This window comes from Canis lupus, chromosome 22 (assembly GCF_048164855.1).
Source record: "Canis lupus baileyi chromosome 22, mCanLup2.hap1, whole genome shotgun sequence".
NCBI classification, from domain to species: Eukaryota; Metazoa; Chordata; class Mammalia; order Carnivora; family Canidae; genus Canis; species Canis lupus.
Window position 1 is genome coordinate 48,573,976 of NC_132859.1, and position 19,999 is coordinate 48,593,974.

The following is a 19,999-nucleotide window of genomic DNA, read 5'->3' on the forward strand; positions in this document are numbered from 1 at the left end:
CCCCAGGATCATGACCTGAGCCGAAGGCAGATGTTCAACCACTGAGCCACCCAGGTGCCCCTAAAGACTGATCTAGAGTAAGTACAATTTATATTTTGAGTTCAGTATCTCAGGGAAAAGCAAGAAATAACATGATTAATTTGAGATTAAATGAAGTTAAAATAATCTATAGCATTATAGCTGTCTATACCTTCTCAAGGTGCTGTCACTTTCCTCCCCACCCTGCTATTCCCATTCCCAAAGTCTTAATTATTATTATTACTGCATTTAATAAATGTGAAAAGGGTGAAAGATTTTAAAGAATTTAAAATTTTTTTATGGTCTTTGATGCACTAGATGCTGCTTTTTTATTGGCTTTGTAGATGTGGTTACCTGGAAGTATTTATTCTTACTAACTTTTATAATTTACTTTTTCTCCTTTCCTTTAGAAAAAGAATTAAAAGGCAGCCCTGGTGGCGCAGCGGTTTAGCGCCGCTGCAGCCCGGGGCGTGATCCTAGAGACCCTGAATCGAGTCCCACGTCAGGCTCCCTGCATGGAGCCTGCTTCTCCCTCTGCCTGTGTCTCTGCCTCTCTCTCTCTCTTTGTGTCTCTACGTATAAATAAATTTAAAAAAAAAAAGATTTAAAAACTCAGGTATGTTTCTTACTGTAGAATGGGAACTATGTTTTAAGGCTACTGCTATGTAATTTTACAGAGCAAACTTCAAAGTTTGTGAAAACTAGATAAGTGTCGTGTTGTCTCTAGAAAGTGATTTTGTGGTTTAGGTTCTTGTCACTTACCTGACATTGAGACCCCAAATCCCAAGGAAAAGAAAGATTTCTGTCAGCTCATCTCCCAATAAATTATCTACCACAGTATGTAAAGAAGGCTTAGTTAAGAAAGAGAAACCAGGAGAAATGAGATCATTTGACTGAATTGTGCTCCCAGATGTTGGGATCGATGTTTCTTCTTTTGTGAAAGAGAAAAGTTTCTTTTTTAAAATTTATTTATTCATTTAGAGAGAAGGAGGGAATCTCCTGCTGACTCCCCGCTAAGCATGGAGCTGGATGAGGGGCTTGATCCCACAACTTGGAGATGTGAGCTGAAATCCAAGAGTCAGATGTTCAACCAAGCCATTCAGATGCCCCAGAAAACTTTTTTTTTTTTTTTTTTTTTTTTCCTGAAGCATTTATCAGAACAGTTAAAAGTATTGTACAGGGCAGCCTGGATGGCTGAGCGGTTTAGTGCCAACTTCAGCCCAGGGCATGATCCTCGAGTCCCGGGATTGAGTCCCGCGTCGGGCTCCCTGCATGGAGCCTGCTTCTCCCTCTGCCTGGGTCTCTGCCTCTCTCTCTCTGTGTCTCTCATGAATAAATAAATAAAATCTTTTAAAAAATAAATAAAAGTATTATACCCACGTAGTTTTAGACTTGATTTAGCAGAGATTTTTGTTTATTTTGGAATTTGGTTTTCAAATAAAAAATACCTAATTTTGAAAATACCAAATTCTAGGGCAGGAATCATTAATCTTAGAATGCATATGGAAGGACGCCTGGGTGGCTCAGCGGTTGAGCAGCTGCCTTCAGCTCAGGTCGTGATCCCACAGTCCTGGGATCGAGTTCCACATCAGGCTCTCTGCCTGGAGCCTGTTTCTCCCTCTGCCTATGTCTCTGCCTCTCTCTCTCTGTGTCTCTCACGAATAAGTAAAATCTTTAAAAAAATTTTTTAAAGTAAATAAATGTCCTTCCTTAACATGATTAAGTATCCATATACATTCTTTTTTTTTTAAGATTTTATTTATTTATTCATGGGAAATGAAGAGAGGCAGAGACAATAGGCAGAAGGAGAATTAGGCTCCCTGTGGGGAACCAGATGCAGAACTCGATTCCAGGACCCTGAAATCACAACCTGAGTTGAAGGCAGATGCTCAACCACTGAACCACCCAGGTGTCCCTTCAGGAAGCTTTTTAAACATGTTAACCTTGGCTTTTGGATTTCTAAGCCTATGAAAGTATTCTTGGCCTAGAAATTAACTAGGAGTTCTTGTGTAGTTTTCTAATTGTTTAATGTTACTAGATTACAAACTGGATTATAAACTTTTTGAAAGTATTGTATATACACTTATAATCTCCTTTTGTCTCCAAAGCCTCGCATAGTTTCTTGAATATGTAGGACATTAGTATATTGCTGGGGAGCAGATCTAATATTTTTAAGCGAACACAACAGTCTGAGCCCAGATGTCCTGATGGACTGAGTTGTAATCTTTACATAAATGTAAATCTTTACATAAATGTGGGTGTTCATTGTACCTGACCATAGCTAAGGGAAACATTTTTTTTTTTTTTAAGTTTTTGAAGGAGTGGCTTCTAACTCACGTGTAACACTAATATACCATTATTTGAGAGAATCCTAACTGTGGCAACTTCATCAGGAAGAAGACAAGAAGAAAACTAGGGGACGTTCGCTGTATAATTTACTTTTTCTTTTTTCTTTCTTTCTTTTTTTCTTTCTTTCTCTCTCTTTTCTTTTTTCTTTTCTTTTTTCTTTTCTTTTAGCTTTATTTCTAAACAACTGTAAAACTTGTGTGCTTGCAGACCAGGGAGCAGAGAAACATGAAGGGACAAGTCAGTCCTCTGGGATCACTGATCAAGAGAAAGAGTTGTCTACCAGTGCTTTCCAAGCTTTTACAGTAAGCAGTAGTTTCTTCTTTCCATCTGCTCCATATTTAGGATCTGTCGAATATGAATCTTTTCACAATGAATTTTTAAATTTATAATTTTTATTCTGTAATAATTTAGATAGTAGGTTTAGTTTTAACATTTAAAAAATTAGAGTTTAAATATAAATTAAAAAATATATTTTTATTATTATTTTATTATTTTATTATATAATTTATTATTTATTATTTATTTTTATTATTTTATTATATATTTTTTATTATTTTATTATTTTGTTATATTTTTATTGTTATTTTATTATTATATATTTTTTATTATTATTATTTAAATATAAATTAAAAAATTAGAGTTTAAAAGGAATGGGAGTAATTTGAGCCATTACCAAGTTTTTGTGTTTTCATAAACATGTTTTAACTCTTACAGTGTTGTTGTTAGGTCTTAAAAACTTAGACTTGTAAATATGTGGGTCAGTCTTTTCAGTTCACTGTTTTGTTCAATTTTTTATCTTGACTATGCTTTAAAATTAAACCCCAAAGATTTCTTGTCAAAACTACCTTTTCTGACATTAAATGATATGGGAAAAAAACCTTACTTGATTATCAGGTTAGGTACATGTAAGCAGAAGAATTTGATACTTGGGTATTCAAAGTGTATTTACTGGAAATTAAAATTTAGAATAACTAATCATATTACCTTTCTTCACTAGTCTCAGCTTTTATACCTTACTAGCATTAAATACCTATATACATATGTATGTGTGTATATAAATCATGTTGTTTTATACATATATAGGTATATATCTGTGTGTATGTGTTGTTGTTGTTTTTTTAAGATTTTATTTATTTATTCATGAGAGATACCAGAAAGAGAAAGGCAGAGACATAGGCAGAGGGACAAGCAGGCTCCATGCAGGAAGCTCAATGTGGGACCCAGTCCCGGGACTCCAGGATCATGCCTTGAGCCAAAGGCAGACACTCAACCACTGAGCCACCTAGGCGTCCTTGTCTAGGTGTCTTACACAAATATTGATAGTAGAGTTTAAGTCTTAGGATATAAATATCTACAATTTTTTTCTAGCTTTATTAAGATGAGATTGACATATCTCAATTGCTTAATTGATAAGAATATTACTTCATCTAGTGACTTCAATTAGTATATTTAGGAGAGCTGTAAATCTTTTGTTTTACTTTTGTTGTAGGTCTTTTGAAAGGGTTTTTCAAATGAAGAGTGAAATATATTTGGAAATGAATATATGGTTTTAAAGCTAATATGTAATTTTATCTGTTTTTTGTTTTAGGCTGGAAGTTACGATGCCTGTCTACAGCACCTTGCCTGCCTACAAGATGTAAACAAAGATGATTATAAAATAATTTTGAATACAGCAGTGGCTGAGTTTTTTAAAAATAACCAAACAACAACAGATAGTTTGAGACAAACACTTAACCAGCTGAAGAATCAGGTGATATACAAATGAATTTAGCTATAAAAATACGGTGGTATTTTCTCAATTTTGCAATAGAAATACTTAAGGAAAATTAACGTGACATGTCTGATATTGATAGCACAGTTTCTAATGTATCTAAAGCACCTCCTGGCATTAGTTTTATTTGTATGAAATTATTATTCCAGGAAATAAGAGGTATGTTGTATAACTTTAATTTCTATTGGTTTTTGGGGGTTTTTTTTAGATTTTATTTATTTGACAAAGCACAAGCAGAGGGAGTGGCAAACTAAACCAAACTTTTATTTTCTGGCTGAGGTATACCTTTTCAGTTTTTTAAACCTCTGACAGGAAAAACAGAGATTGTTTCAGAATTTTTCTAATAGTTGGTTTGTTAGAATTAAATGCCTCTCTTAAAATAATTTAAATTCTTGGCCTGACATTATGAATAATCTATACAGAAAATCCTTAAAATTAGCTTGAGGTAAAATTAGCAGAGGGTGAAACAGGGTCCCCTTGGAGCAGAGAGCCTGATGTGGGACTCAACCCCAGGACCCTGGATCATGACCTAAGCTGAAGGCAGACACTTAACCGATTGAGCCACCTAGGCACCCCTTCTATTATATTTTTAACTTGAACGGAATAGACTAATATACCAAATTTCAGTGAGCTTTGGAGTTTTGAGAAAAATTATATAAAGTGGAAATAAATGAAAAGGCTGATTAGCTGCCGAGATTATCTTTTTTTGTATAACTCTAAAAGACCTGATTATAATGTCAGATTGTTCTAGCATTTTGGATCAGGACATGATTAATTGATTAAATAGAAGATATTCTGATTTATGTATGGTTTGGAGCTTGTCTTGGTCATAACAGCAACATCACAGATTTAGAGCTTGGATAGTCCAGAGAGTTGTTACTGGTAATTAATAACAATAATTATGATGATGATGATGATTAGGATCACATAGCAGACATTTATTGCTTATGATGGAACAAGATCCTGCTAAGAACCTTGTGTGCAGCATCTCATGTATTCTTCCCAGTAGTCCTATGAAACAACTACTATAATTTTTCTCATTTTACAGAGGGAAAACTGAGGTACACATAACTTGTATAAATTGTCCAAAGACACAAAGCTCTTAAATGAAAAGAGCTCCATCAACTCAGTCCTGTTTGACTTTATGGCCTATTCTTCTGATTACTGTGTCATGCTGTAGACAGTTTTAAAGTATCTCCCTCATAAGTGATACATTTAGAAATAAGTCACCCCGGGAAGCCTGGGTGGCTCTGCAGTTTAGCACCGCCTTCAGCCCAGGGCGTGATCCTGGAGTTCTGGGATCAGGTCCCACGTTGGGCTTCCTGCATGGAGCCTGCTTCTCCCTCTGCCTGTGTCTCTACCTCTCTCTCTATATGTGTCTCTCATGAGTAAATAGATAAAATCTTAAAGAAAAAAAAAAAAACTCACTCCTTCAGGCTCTTTGTAATTTTTTATAAGAATAAAGCTACTCTACGGTATCACCCTAAACATGGTGTAGTTAGAAATAAGTAACCTGTTCAGGCTCTTCCTAATTCTTTACAGGAATACTTTTTTTTTCTTTTGTAAGATTTATTTATTTATTCATGACAGACATAGACTGAGAGAGAGAGGCAGAGCTACAGGCAGAGGGAGAAGCAGGCTCCTGGCAGGGAGCCTGATGTGGAACTTGATTCTAGATCCCGGGATCATGACCTGAGCCAAAGGCAGGCGCTCAACCACTGAGCCACCCAGGCATCCCTACAGGAATACCCTATTACAATTCTTCAATGAAGGGATGCCTGGGTAGCTCAGAGGTTGAGCGTCTACCTTTGGCTCAGGGCATGATCCCGGTCCCAGGATCGAGTCTTACTTCGGGCTTCCTGCAAGGAGCCTGCTTCCATTTCTGCCTGTGTCTGTGCCTCTCTCTGTGTATCTCTCATAAAAATAAAATAAATAAAATCTTTAAAACAAAAAACAATTCTTCAATGAAAATGAGAATAAGAGGAGTGCTTGGCTGGTTCAGTTGGTAGAGCATGCAACTCTTGATCTCTGGGTTGTGAGTTAAAGCCCCAAGTTGGGTGTAGAGACTATTAAAAAAAGAGAAAATGAGAATAATACTCAATGTTTATCAAATACTTAATGTGATTCCAAATTCCATATTAACTGCTTTTTATGTTTTATCTCATAATCCTCACATTCAAATCCTGAGATAGGGATCCCTGGGTGGCGCAGCGGTTTGGCGCCTGCCTTTGGCCCAGGGCGCGATCCTGGAGACCCGGGATTGAATCCCACATCGGGCTCCCGGTGCATGGAGCCTGCTTCTCCCTCTACCTATGTCTCTGCCTCTCTCTCTCTCTATCTCTGTGTGACTATCATAAATAAATAAAAATTAAAAAAAAAAATCCTGAGATAGGTGCTTGTTATCTCAGTTGTAAAACTGAGGTTTAGGGAGCCTAATAATTTTAATTACATAGGCTGGAAGGGGAAAAACAAGATTTGAACCAGACTTTCTGACTCTTTTTTTTTTTTTTTTTGAAGTAAACTCTACATGTAGGATTCGAACTCATGATCCCAAGATCAAGAGTTGCATGCTCTACAGACTGAGCCTCCCAGGCACCCTCAGACCTTCTGACCTGTGAGCCTGTTTTTGTAACTACCCCAGTCTTCACAAATTTATATGACTTCACATTTCATTATTTCTCTAGTCTTATTAACCGTGACTTTATCTGGAGCTCCAGAATCAAAGGAAAGATGATGTTTGTGGATATCTAGTACACATGTCCTATGACCCCATAGACTGTGTCTTCCAGGGAACATTTATTTGGTCTTTGAGTACAAGTTCATCCTTAAAAACCTTTCCTAGGAAAAAAAAAAAAAAACTTTTCTAGAGTAAGAGATTCCTGCAAACTTCCTGTTAAGCAAAGAAAACTGCTGTTTTTGAAATGCTTTAACCAGCCTTGAGTCTTTTTTTTCTTTTATTCATAATAAGGCTAGTTCAGTAATTCCCCTCATACCACCCAAATCCCTATATTTCCTAGAAGTGTTTGTACCTGTGTTCCCTAGCTTTCTTTATTTTTTTTTCCTAGCTTTCTTTAAATCACACTTCTAGTTCAGAGTCATATCCTTGGCATAGTTACATAGCTTTATAATCTATTCCATTTTTCTTGATGTTTTATCTCATTTAATGAGTAGTTTTTGTTCTGGCTAGAGTACTTACTAGATGTTTTTGGTAAGTTGTAGAAATTGTGGTTGTTGGGACCCCTGGGTGGCTGAGCAGTTGACTGTCTGCTTTTGGCTCAGGGCGTGATCCCAGGGTACCAGGATCGAGTCCCGCATCGGGCTCCCTGCATGGAGCTTGCTTCTCCCTCTGCCTTTCTCTCTCTCTCTCTCTCTCTCTCTCTCTCTCCCTCTTCTCTCACTCTCTCTGTGTGTGTCTCTCATGAATAAATAAATAATTTTTTAAAAAAGGAAAAGAAAATGTGGCTGTTATTTATGTCATAAGCTCAACCATTTTTTTTAAAGATTTTTTATTTATTTATTCATAGAGACAGAAAGAGAGAGAGGCAGAGACATAGGTAGAGGGAGAAGCAGGCTCCATGCTGGGAGCCCGACGTGGGACTCGATCCAGGGTCTCCAGGATCACGCCCTAGGCTGCAGGCGGCGCTAAACCGCTGCGCCACCGGGGCTGCCCCTCAACCATTTTTTTAAACCAAAATTCCTAATTTGTCCCCTTTCTGGCTAATAATTAACCCTTTCTTAGCTCATTTTTTTTCTGTTACATTACTATGAAGAAGTATTGTCTTTCTTTGGAAATTGAGTTTTCTCTAAAGAGACTGTTTTTAGTGACTTGGTAAGTGAAGATTATACAGAATGTGCAAACTCATGGAGATGCAAGAGCTTGTGGTCTGAGAGGACCAATTGTTAACACTTGAGTACTCCTGTCAAGCTCACTGTGTAGATGACTGAAGTCTGCAGATGTCTGATTACAAATCAGTCTGTCATGGACCTTCCGGTTCCTTGCCGTCAGCCAAACCAAGGTTGTTAAGTTGGTCATGTATATGAAAGTCACACTGTTTAATTTAGGGAAGTGTCAGCCTTAGGGTTGATTGCTTAATATTGCTCAATAATTTGTCCCAATCTTCGGTGGCCCCTGGGTGACGACGGTTGGGCATCCGACTCTTGTTTTGGCTCAGGTTGTGGTCAGGGGCTCAGAGCTCAGTGCCTTGCCTGCTTGGGACTCTCTCCCTTGCCCTCTGCCCCTCCCCCCTGAGGTCCTTCTTGCTTACTCTTTCTCTTTCTCTCAGTCTCTTACTCTCAAGTAAGTCCTTAAGAAAATAATTTATTCTAATCACAGTAGTGGCAAAGAAAGATTACTTTTAATATAAATAGAATTCCAGTTTTGAGTGTTAAATGAAATTACAGAATGGTTGCAAAACTATTAAAATGCAAAGTATTGTGATTTTTTTTTTCTGGGATTAGATGTAAATGTTAGTTTTAGCAAAGCCCTTTTTTTATTTTATTTTTTTAGTTAGTGGGAACAAAAACCTGAACTTAAGAAGAAAATCAGAAAATATACTTCCTAGCTGTAAAGTCTTCAGCAAGATAATTAAGCTTTTTGTGCTGGTCTCCTTATTTATAAAATGCAAATGATGATAATATCTATGTCCTAGAAGTATGATAAGGATTAAATGAGGTATTTTTTATAAAAGGTTTAATGTAGTAGGCCTGGCACATAGCTAAGTAGTTAGCTATTGTTTATTAATATTTAAATTTTTTTAAAAATTTTATTTATTCATGAGAGACACGGAGAAGCAGACGCCCTGCAGGGAGCCCTATGCAGGACTCGATCCCAGGACCCCAGGATCATGACCTGAGCCAAAGGCAGATGCTCAACCACTGAGCCACCAGGCGCCTCTAACATTTAAATTTTACTTTAGTTTTTACAAAATGGAATCCAGCTAATGTATACATAGTGCATAAAAACAGTGCATATGGGAAAGGTCTTTTGAGTTTTACCCACTCCCAGGGAGGCTAGAAAGTGAGGAACCAATTTGGAAGCCATGTTGGCAGTTAAAACATTGATGATATCTTCACAGTGGAAAGGAGGAGACTTATCTTGCCTTGTGCTAGGCACTACATGAAGTCCATGAAAATGTCTTACCTAATGGAATTTTATTATGAATAAAATAATTTTTAATATGTGAGAATAATTAAAATCTAGAGGTCCTGTTAAAATGGAAAAATTCAGAGTTGTTTCTATTTATTCATATAGATTCTTTCATTTTTGCTCTTTGTTTTCTTACTGTTGTGAGAACATATTCTTTGTTGATTGTTTCTTAGGTCCACTCGGCTGTTGAAGAAATGGATGGATTAGATGATGTAGAGAACAGCATGTTGTATTACAATCAGGCAGTCATTCTTTATCATCTGCGGCAGTACACAGAAGCGATAGCAGTTGGTGAAAAGCTTTACCAGTTCATAGAACCTTTTGGTATGTTCTGTCAAAATTTTTCCGTTGAAAATTTCCCTATTTTCAGGGGACCTGGGTGGCTCAGTCAGTTAAGTCTGACTGAGCCTGACTCTTGATCTCAGCCCAGGTCTTGATCTCAGAGTTGTGAGATCAAGCCTAAGTTGGGTGGGCATGGAACCTGCTTGGGATTCTATCTCTTCCTCTGCCCCTCTCCCACTATAAAAAAAGAATTCTGTATCTTCTCATACTTGCAATGGCCTCTGGTACTTTTACCTAATTAACCTAAATCAGGGAATTACTTGTTACTATTTATGAAAAAAGAAAAAAGCTATGTCAGATTTTCTTAATAGAAAAGATAAAAATGACATTACTTTTAGATGAACCTAGGTTTTCTTTCAGCATTTCCTCCTCACTCTATTTTTAAAAACAACTGTTAGAAATGATGTCTCTTGGGATGCCTGGGTGGCTCAGCAGTTGAGTGACTGCCTTTGGCTCAGGGCATGATCCCAGAGTCCCAGGATCGAGTCTCACATCGGGCTCTCTGCATGGAGCCTGCTTCTTCCTCTGCCTATGACTCTGCCTCTCTCTCTATCTCTTGTAAATAAATAAATAAAATCTTTAAAAAAATGATGTTTCTGATTGGAAAGATTTAGTGATTTTTGTTTGCTCTTTTTACACTACCTAGTGTACCCAATCTTGTTACTTGGGCAATATATTAAGAAGTATTCGGAGATATTAAGGGACAATTTTTTTTTTTTTTTGTCCATTGCCTCACTGACATTTTTGTGGGTAATTATAGAATTATAGAATAGATAGTACAGACTATCTTAGCATTTTTTTATATCTTAATTAGCTTGCAGTTACTAGCCTTGAGTAAGTATAATAAGAAAGGTGAAGGCAAAGGAACAAAGAGGGAGCAAATAAAGTAGCAAAGCCTGACTCAGGAAATGGTTGTTAGGGCTGTTTGTTTTCAACTCACAATCAGTCAGATTTCAGTTGTGATTCACATTTTTGTCTTTTTCTTACATTACTTTCTTTTGCATTTAAAACACTAATGCCAGTTCCTGATTTATAAATACCTGATTGCTGATCAGTCCCCACAGGAGAAGAGGTAGAGTGTGATGGCACCTCTGTGGGGCTTTAGAAGAGTTACAGGATCGCCTTTGCTGTCAACTGGTTGAACAGCTGCTTACTATGGATCTAGGGAGGCATTTTTAAGATACTCCTCTTCTGTACTGTGGGTGTGGTGGCTGGGCAGATTGGGCAGGAGAAATACCAGTGGTGAAGATGGTATAAATTGTGACCTTTCTCTATGAAGCTAGAAATCAGAATTCTACTTCTAGGATGACACAGATGTGTTTTTCTATATAGCTGGGGGTTTTGTTGGTTTTTTTGTTTTTAAAGTAATCTCTACGCCTAAGAGGGGCTTGAATTTATGACCCTGAGATCAAAGTCACATACTCTACCAACTGAGCCAGCTGGGTCCCCCTACAAAGCTGGTCTTTAGGATTTCTGAAACAATTCATCAAATCCTATTAATCTATATTGTGGCTGAGTATAGAATATAGCAACCAACTAGGGATCCCTGGGTGGCGCAGCGGTTTAGCGCCTGCCTTTGGCCCAGGGCGCGATCCTGGAGACCCAGGATCGAATCCCACATCAGGCTCCCGGTGCATGGAGCCTGCTTCTCCCTCTGCCTGTGTCTCTGCCTCTCTCTCTCTCTGTGACTATCATAAAAAAAAAATAAAAAATTAAAAAAAAAAAAATATAGCAACCAACTAGATAGAATTCAATTTTTTTTTTTTTTTTTTTTTTTTTTTATGATAGTCACAGAGAGAGAGAGAGAGAGAGGCAGAGACATAGGCAGAGGGAGAAGCAGGCTCCATGCACCGGGAGCCCGACATGGGAGCTAAACCACTGCGCCACCCAGGGATCCCCTAGAATTCAAATCCATTTTTCTTAGGGGGCGCCTGAGTGGCTCAGTGAGTTAAGCCTTTGGCACAGGTCATGATCCCAGGGCCCTGGGATAGAGCACCGTACCAAACCAGGCTCCTGTTCAGTGGGGAGTCTGCCTCTCTCCATCTACCTCTTCCCCGGCTTATGCTCTCCCTCTCTCTCTGTCTCTCAAATAAATAAGTAAAATCTTAAAAAACATAAACAAAACTTAGTCTTTGCTCTTTAGAACTTTTTGGGGAGGAGTGGTCTGGTATGTTTGCTTCACTTTGGATTATAACTTTTCTTTTCCTGTTTCTTTCCCCCCAGAAGAAAAATTTGCCCAGGCGGTGTGTTTTTTGCTTGTAGACCTTTATATATTAACCTATCAAGCTGAGAAAGCTTTGCATCTTCTTGCTGTCCTAGAAAAAATGATATCACAGGGTAACAATAACAAAAATGGAAAAAATGAGGTAAGTGTTCTGAGGTGATCAGATTAAAGTTTATGGTTAATATTTGGGGTTATTAAATATTTTAACAGCTTTATTGAAATATAATTCACTATACAAAATGGTCAATATTGTTAATAATACCATAGGATTACATACTTGAAAGTGGCTAAGAGACATTGCGAAGGATAACTAGGAATCCAGCATATGATGTTGGTAGTGTTTATACCAGAGAAAGTTTTTAAGAAGGGACTGACATGGGGCGCCTGGGTGGCTCAGTTAAGTGTCTATCTTCAGCTCAGGTCATTATCCCAGGGTCCTGGGTTGAGCCTCGCCTGTGTCAGGCTCCCTGCTCAGTGGAGAATCTGCTTCTTCCTCTCCCTCTGACCCTAGCCCACTCTTTTCTCTCTCTCTCTCTCTCTCTCTCTCTCTCAAATACATAAATACAAATCTTTAAAAAAGAAAAACGTGGACTTCAAAAGGTTAAAAAAGACAAAAAAGGGAACATGATCCGTTCTGGGTTTCAGAAAGATAATCTTGAGTTTTGCCTGAGTACGATCCATGCTTTTTAAACCTGGCGTATCATTATATTCAATGGGAGCTTCTCAAAAGTAGTTTCCTCCAAACAAAACAAAACAAAGTAAGTTTCCTGTTACCCATTCCAGACTATTATACCTGAATCTCTGAGAGTGAGACCTGGGATTCTGTAGTTCGAAAATGCTTTCTAGATGATTCAGATTAGCTTCCTTGGAAATTACTGATTTAAATTATGGTAAAAAATATATATATTTAATGGTAAAAATATATATATATTTAATTTTGGTTAACTTTGTTTTACCACTACAGACTGGTAATAACACCAACAAAGACGGATTTAATCATAAAGCTGAAAGTGGAGCCCTAATAGAAGCTGCAAAATCAAAGATACATCAGGTAGCATACACTCTAAGAGAGATTTTATTATCATGTATATTTACTAATAGTTATGAATGATAAAGAATGTGATAAATCGTTGGAAGAAGTAAATAATTTGAGGCATGTATGTTTGTTTAGCTTTGAAGTATTGTAATTTAAAAGCACATTTATTCTTCTGACTATATTTGCCTAAAATGATAATGCAGTATCTTTCAATTTCTTGATAAGAGATTGAGAGAAATGGCCTGGGAATGTATTGGATGATAAAATCAGTTTGTAGACTATTAAAATTCATTCTTTTTTTTTTTTTTTAAGATTTTACTTATTGATTCATGAGAGACACACAGAGAGAGGCACAGACACAGGCAGAGGGAGAAGCAGGCTCCATGCAGGGAGCCTGTTGTGGGATTCAATCCCAGGACTCCAGGATCATGCCCTGGGCTGAAGGCAGGCACTAAACTGCTGAGCCACCCAGGGATCCCAAAATTCATTCTTTTTTTTTTTTTTTTTTTTTTTAAATTTTTATTTATTTATGATAGTCAGAGAGAGAGAGAGAGGCAGAGACATAGGCAGAGGGAGACGCAGGCTCCATGCACCGGGAGCCAGACGTGGGATTCGATCCCGAGTCTCCAGGATCGCGCCCTGGGCCAAAGGCAGGCACCAAACCGCTGCGCCACCCAGGGATCCCCCAAAATTCATTCTTAATTAGCCATGTGCAGATAAAAATTGATAGGAATTATAGAATTACTGAATCACTATATTGTGCACCTAAAACTAATACTGTACATTAATTATACTTGAATTAAAAATAAATGAATTTGGGGGTTGGTCCCTGGGTGGCTCAGCGGTTTAGCACCTGCCTTCAGCCCAGGGCATGATCCTGGAGACCCGGGATCAAATTCTGCATTGGGCTCCCTGCATGGAGCCTGCTTCTCCCTCTGCCTGTGTCTCTGCCTCTCTCTCTCTCTGTGTCTCTCATGTATAAATAAATATTTTAAAAATAAATAAATAAATTTTTTAAAGCTTAAAGTTGTTAGGATTTTTTGTGGAACTTAAATATAAATTTTATCCTACCACATTTTTTTTTGTTTTTTACATGTATTCCAAGAGTATAATAAAAATAGATTAAGATAATTTACAACCTGCTTTTGCCAGTACCTGGTATAACCATGTTGTAAACAGATAGGGTTGAATTTCCTTTTAACTAGAAAGTAAGACTGCTTCAGCATGTGTAAATCCATCATAGTCCTGGGATACCTGCGTGGCTCAGTAGTTGAGCATCAGCCTTCAGTCATGATCCTGGGATCCTGGGTTCAGAGTCCCACATTGGGCTTCCCACAGGAGCTTGCTTCTCCTTCTTCCTATGTCTCTGCCTCTCTCTCTTTGGCTCTCATGAATAAATAAATAAAAATCTTTTAAAAAATCCATCATAGGGCAGCCCCGGTGGCGCAGCAGTTTAACGCCGCCTGCAGCCCGGGGTGTGATCCTGGGGACCCTGAATCAAGTCCCACGTCAGGCTCCCTGCATGGAGTCTGCTTCTCCCTCTGCCTGTGCCTCTGCCCCCCTCTCTCTCTGTGTCTCTATGAATAAACAAATAAAATTTTTTTTAAAAAATCCATCATAGTTCTCACATACTCACATTTTCCTTTGATAGTATAAAGTGAGAGCTTATATCCAAATGAAGTCCCTGAAAGCATGCAAAAGGGAAATCAAGTCAGTGATGAACACAGCTGGAAATGTAAGTTTCTTTTTGACTTTTTTTTTTCAATTTGTAATTTTTATGTCCTAAAACTATCTTATTTGTACAATAAGTGTTTGTCAGTTTTAAATTATTTTAGTCTCTTATAGTGTATATTTACCACTAGATACAAACCTTGACATTGAGTTGTGAAGTGGTGATCATACTGTGTCTATAATTTAATACTTTCCTCACTTAAAATTAAACCAAGCATTTCTCCTTGGCATATAGTCCTCAAAACCACCATTTTAAATACTTAGTATTCTGGGAGTAGTTTATCATAATTCATGTAAACATTTACTATTAGACACTTCAGGATTTTTTTAGCTTATACTCAGAACATTTAGTAAAGATGAACAGTTCAGCTGTAGCCCAAACCTGCCCCTTTCCAGTGATCTTTGGCTTGACAATAACTTCAATTTGACTAAGCTAGACTCTTTGAAATAAGCTTACTCCTTCTTTCCACTCCCTCTACCCCACTCCTCCACTGATACGTAATTTTTTAAGACTGTGAAAGGAAAAGACAGAATTGTGAACATTCTTGATGCTTTTAGGAAAACTGTTAACTTTAAGTATGAAGGCATAAAGAGATACAGTTTGTAATAGGAATAGTTCAGGAAAATTGACCCTCAAAATCCTAGACAGGATCCAGATTAATCCCTGGGTCAGTACTCAAGTGATTTTTGATGAAAACAAATTGTAAGTAAGGTCTGAGAGGGTAGACTTGAGGCTAAGAGGGAAAAGCCTTACTAGCCAGCCAACCATTATCAAAGCTTTTTTGAGACAAAGACATGATCCCTGCCTTAACAGAAGCCAGAGTCACAGGGGAGAGAGAAACAGGAAAATAAATATTGTAATGCAGTGTAGTAGTAGTACCTAAATCAGGAGGTACAGAGCAAAGCAAGAACAGGGACTTAGAAAAAAAGCCTGTAGCTAAGCTAAAGTGAATAAATGATGAGACCAGGATTCCTCATGTCCTCCTGGTTGGATGTTCATTGTGCAAATCTATGTAGGCAAATGCATTCTAAATAGGAACTATACAGGTGATCCTCCACTAGGAGGATGCTTAGGGGAAGTGAAACATGATTTACCATCCAAAATCTGATTTTTGTCACAGGAAGATTAGCTCCCAAAAATAAGGCATTCTGTTAGGCAATACTTCCATCCATAGAATGACACCTTTTTTTTTTTTTCCTATTTGGGAAAGCATTGAATGATTGTATCCCTTTGGGTTCTAATGAAGGTGCATTTGTACCCTAAAAAATATGGGAGACTTCCAGTCTCTCATAGTAATTGAAATAAAGGGCCTAGGAAAATTGGTTTTCAGTTAGTAGTATAATAGGTGAAGACAGTCTTGTGTTCTTATATACTGTATGTATTTTTTTAGGCAGACTCTTAATTCAGTTGATAAGGTGCTCTCTGATAAGTTTAATTTTTTTAGATTGTGAAAGCAAGGAAAAATTTTGAGACTATAGTTTTTTGTGATCATGACTTAAATGATTCATTTATGCTCTTCAGGACATGCCAGTATAGCAATATGATTATGATCTCTCATTAGGCATCTGAAAACAAAATATAAGCAACTTTCCTTTTCTTTACAGTCTGCACCCTCTCTGTTTCTTAAAAGCAATTTTGAGTACTTAAGAGGCAATTATCGAAAAGCTGTGAAGCTATTAAATAGTTCAAACATTGCTGAGCATCCAGGATTCATGAAAACAGGTAAAAGAAAACGTGAAATTCTGGTATTTTCTTCCTGTCTCTTCTGTCTTTTGTTGTTTCCTACAGTGCTCTTCAGTGTGATTTTTGCTAATTTTTTACATGTAATGTTTTATTCTGCTGCAGAAAAATTCTGAAATTCTATTATTTCCATTTTATTTATTTTATAGATTTATTTATTTAGTGTGTGTGAGCAGGGGTAAGGGGGCAGAAGGGGAGAGGGGGAGAGTAGCAAACTTCCTACTGAGCACAGAACCTGGGGCTCGGCCCATCCTATGCTATGACCTGAGTTAAGCCAAGAGTTGGATGCTTAACTGAGTCACCCAGGTGCCCATATTTGTTTTCCATTTTAGAAGAAGCCTCACTTCTTTTACTTTTCTTTCCCCTCATTGTATTCGTTTTCTTCTTTCATTCTTTAAGATTTTATTTGAGAGAGAGAGAGGGAGCATGAACAGTGAGGAGGGAGAAGCAGACTCCACACTGAGCAGGGAGCCCAACATGGGACCCAGTCATAGGACTCTGGGATCATGACCTGAGCCGAAGGCAGATTCTTAACCAACTGAGCCACCCAGGCACCCCTCATTTTATTTTTAATACCAGCTTAACAAATTAGATCCAAGACGTAAGGTACTTGGGCTTTTACTTTGTGAAATGAGACGTTTTAAGAAAATGAATTGAGGGATCCCTGGGTGGCGCAGCAGTTTGGCGCCTGCCTTTGGCCCAGGGCGCGATCCTGGAGACCCGGGATCAAATCCCACGTCGGGCTCCCGGTGCATGGAGCCTGCTTCTCCCTCGGCCTATGTCTCTGCCTCTCTCTCTCTCTCTCTCTCTCTCTCTATGACTATCATAAATAAATAAAAATTGAAAAAAAAATTTAAAAAAAGAAAATGAATTGATAATGTTTATACTTGTCCCTTTTCTCCCATAAAGCTGTGAGCATATGATGATTTTTTTTTGCATATGATGATTTTTTAGACTATTAACTATGTCAAAAATATTTCAAAAAATATTTCTATAAAGTTAGGAAAATAATTATTATTTATTTTCTAATTAGAAAGTTTTAATGAGGGACACCAGGATGGCTCAGTCAGTTAAGCACCTGAATCTTGATTTTGGCTCAGATCATGATCTCAAGATAGTTGGATGGAGGCCTACATTGGGCTCCACACTGGGTGTGGAGCCTGCTTAAGATTCTGTCTCCTCAGGGCAGCCCTGGTGGCTCAGCAGTTTACTGCTGCCTTTAGCCCCAGGGCCTGATCCTGGAGACCCAGGATCAAGTCCCACGTCAGGCTCCCTGCATGGAGTCTGCTTCTCCCTCTGCCACTGTGTCTCTGCCTTTCCCTCTCTCTGTGTCTCTCATGAATAAATAAATAAAATCTTTAAAAATAAATAAATAAAAATTAATAAAAAAGAAAGAAGGATTTTATTTATTTATTTTTAATAAGAAAGAAGGTTTTTAAAAATAAAAATTCATGAGAGATACAAAGAGAGGCTGAGACACAGGCCAGAGGGAGAAATAGGCTCCCTGTGGGGAGCCCAATGCGGGACTCAATCCCATGACCACCAGGCGTCCCAAGAAAGAGAGTTTTAATGAATTGCTTAATACTGGGACACCTGGGTGGCCCGGCAGTTGAGTGCCTGCCTTTGGTCCAGGGCGTAATCCTGGAGTCCCGGGATCGAGTCCTACATCAGGCTCCCTGCATGGAGCCTGCTTCTGCCTCTGCCTCTCTCTCTCTCTCTCTCTCTCTCTCTCTCTGTCTCCCATGAATAAATAAAATCTTTTAAAAAATTGCTTAATACTGTTGGAAAAACAAAAGGTAAAATTTGGGGCTTTAAGTTCATAGCATTGCTATTTTTTGGAGAGAAAGGAGGAAAATCCATTTATTCAAGAAATGAAGTAAAACTATTGAAAATGCTTTACACCAAGTTTAAAATGCAAAGAATGGAAGTGCCTGGGTGGTTCAGTTGGCTATGCGTCTGACTCTTGGTTTTGGCTCAGGTAATGGTATCAGTGTCGTGAGTTTGAGCCCCATGTGGTACTCTGTGCTCAGAATGGAGTCTGCTTAGACTTCTTTTCACCTCTCCTCCCCTGCTTATGTGCCTGCCCTCTCTCTTTCACTCATTCATTAATAAATAAATAAACTCTTAAAACACAAAGAATGAATAAGTTTTTGGGTAATTTTTATTTTAGATTCTATTCAGATACAAAGAACACACTTGCAGACATACCCACTGCCCCCAGCCCCTTTGCCTGTTCTGTTCACTGGGGTTGTAAAAATAGAGAAAAACAGTTTGTTCCATTATAGTTTACTTGGATATTCTGTCTGAGTACCCATTTTTTAATTCTGCTGAATTTTCATTTTTGCTATTTTTATTGTCATAATTTCCCCTCAGAGGCCCATAATACCCAAACACTGAAATGATCTTTCATGCTAAAAATTCAGTATCCTTGAGAAAATTTTGCTTAGGACTGTCTTGATGCAGTTTTCAGAATCAATATTGTCAAGCTCTACAGTGGAGTGAGGAGCAGGACATGCAGTTGACTAGTCAACAGTTAAGATGATCTAACAGGAGATTTTTATACAGTAGCTATATATTTTATTATTGATATTTTTATAGTTATTAATTTTAAAATACTTGTTCTCATATTTAAAATTTAGTTTTTGCTGTTGATAAAATACACTTATTAGAGAAGCTCTGGGAATAGAATGTTTCTTAAATTGTTGACAGTGCCACAACCAGAGGCAACCTCCTTTAAATATGTTAGTATATTTCTTACTATCTTGCCCTGAAGCCTAGTTTTGATCTTTTTAAAAATCATTGCTCGGGATCCCTGGGTGGCGCAGTGGTTTGGCGCCTGCCTTTGGCCCAGGGCGCGATCCTGGAGACCCGGGATCGAATCCCACATCGGGCTCCCGGTGCATGGAGCCTGCTTCTCCCTCTGCCTGTGTCTCTGCGCCTCTCTCTCTCTCTCTGTGACTATCATAAATAAATAAAAATTAAAAAAAAAAAATCATTGCTCAATTTTAAAGCACATAAGAAGAAAATTAGATTTTAGTATTAAGCTTTGGATATCCTGCGGTTTTTTTTACGATTTTATTTATTTATTCATGAGAGAGCAAGGCAGAGATGTAGGCAGAGGGAGAAGCAGGCTCCATACAGGGAGCCTGATGTGGGACCACGCCCTGATCCAGAGGCAGTTGCTCAACCACTGAGCCACCCAGACATCCTGGATAACCTGAGTCTTAATTTTGTCAGTCTAGTCCAGCATTTTATATCATTGAGGAAAAGATGGACTCTCATTAGGTTCTTTTGGAGTATTTGAGAAGCAGTTTAGAAGAAGAAAACTAAAGCTTGGATTGTTTTCATTATTCCATAAGAAAGCCCAGAGAAATGAAGTGTCGAAATATACAATCATAAAAGCAGCTAAAGGAAACTTGAATATCTTAATTTGGGGGGATTGATTAAATATTATCCAAAATGCAAGAACCATAGAGTTTAGAAAAGACGACTAAAATTAACCACATAATCATGTAAAATTTTTTTATCATTAAACACACACACACTGAAGCAGGTCACAAGACAGATCACATGATGGCATTGGAAATATTTGAAACATGTGACAGAAGATTTCTATAACATACAAACAGGTAACCAACAGG

At 37.9% G+C, this 19,999-nt stretch overlaps 1 protein-coding gene across 8 annotated transcripts in view; it reads left to right on the top strand.

The window, feature by feature from the left end:
• CNOT10 (CCR4-NOT transcription complex subunit 10) overlaps nucleotides 1–19,999 on the top strand; it is a 74,576-nt gene that overhangs the window by 12,872 nt on the left and 41,705 nt on the right. For 7 of the 8 annotated variants that reach the window (XR_012015200.1, XM_072793490.1, XM_072793491.1 and 4 more), the window contains exons 2-8: nucleotides 2,575–2,669; nucleotides 3,956–4,117; nucleotides 9,458–9,608; nucleotides 11,850–11,992; nucleotides 12,815–12,901; nucleotides 14,538–14,621; nucleotides 16,223–16,340. Coding sequence is in view for 7 of the 8 variants with exons in the window: in XM_072793490.1 (XP_072649591.1) it covers nucleotides 2,575–2,669; nucleotides 3,956–4,117; nucleotides 9,458–9,608; nucleotides 11,850–11,992; nucleotides 12,815–12,901; nucleotides 14,538–14,621; nucleotides 16,223–16,340 (840 nt within the window). In the remaining variant the exon portion in view is untranslated. The remainder of the gene's footprint in view (nucleotides 1–2,574; nucleotides 2,670–3,955; nucleotides 4,118–9,457; nucleotides 9,609–11,849; nucleotides 11,993–12,814; nucleotides 12,902–14,537; nucleotides 14,622–16,222; nucleotides 16,341–19,999) is intronic. The other variant, XM_072793492.1, reaches the window with a different exon arrangement.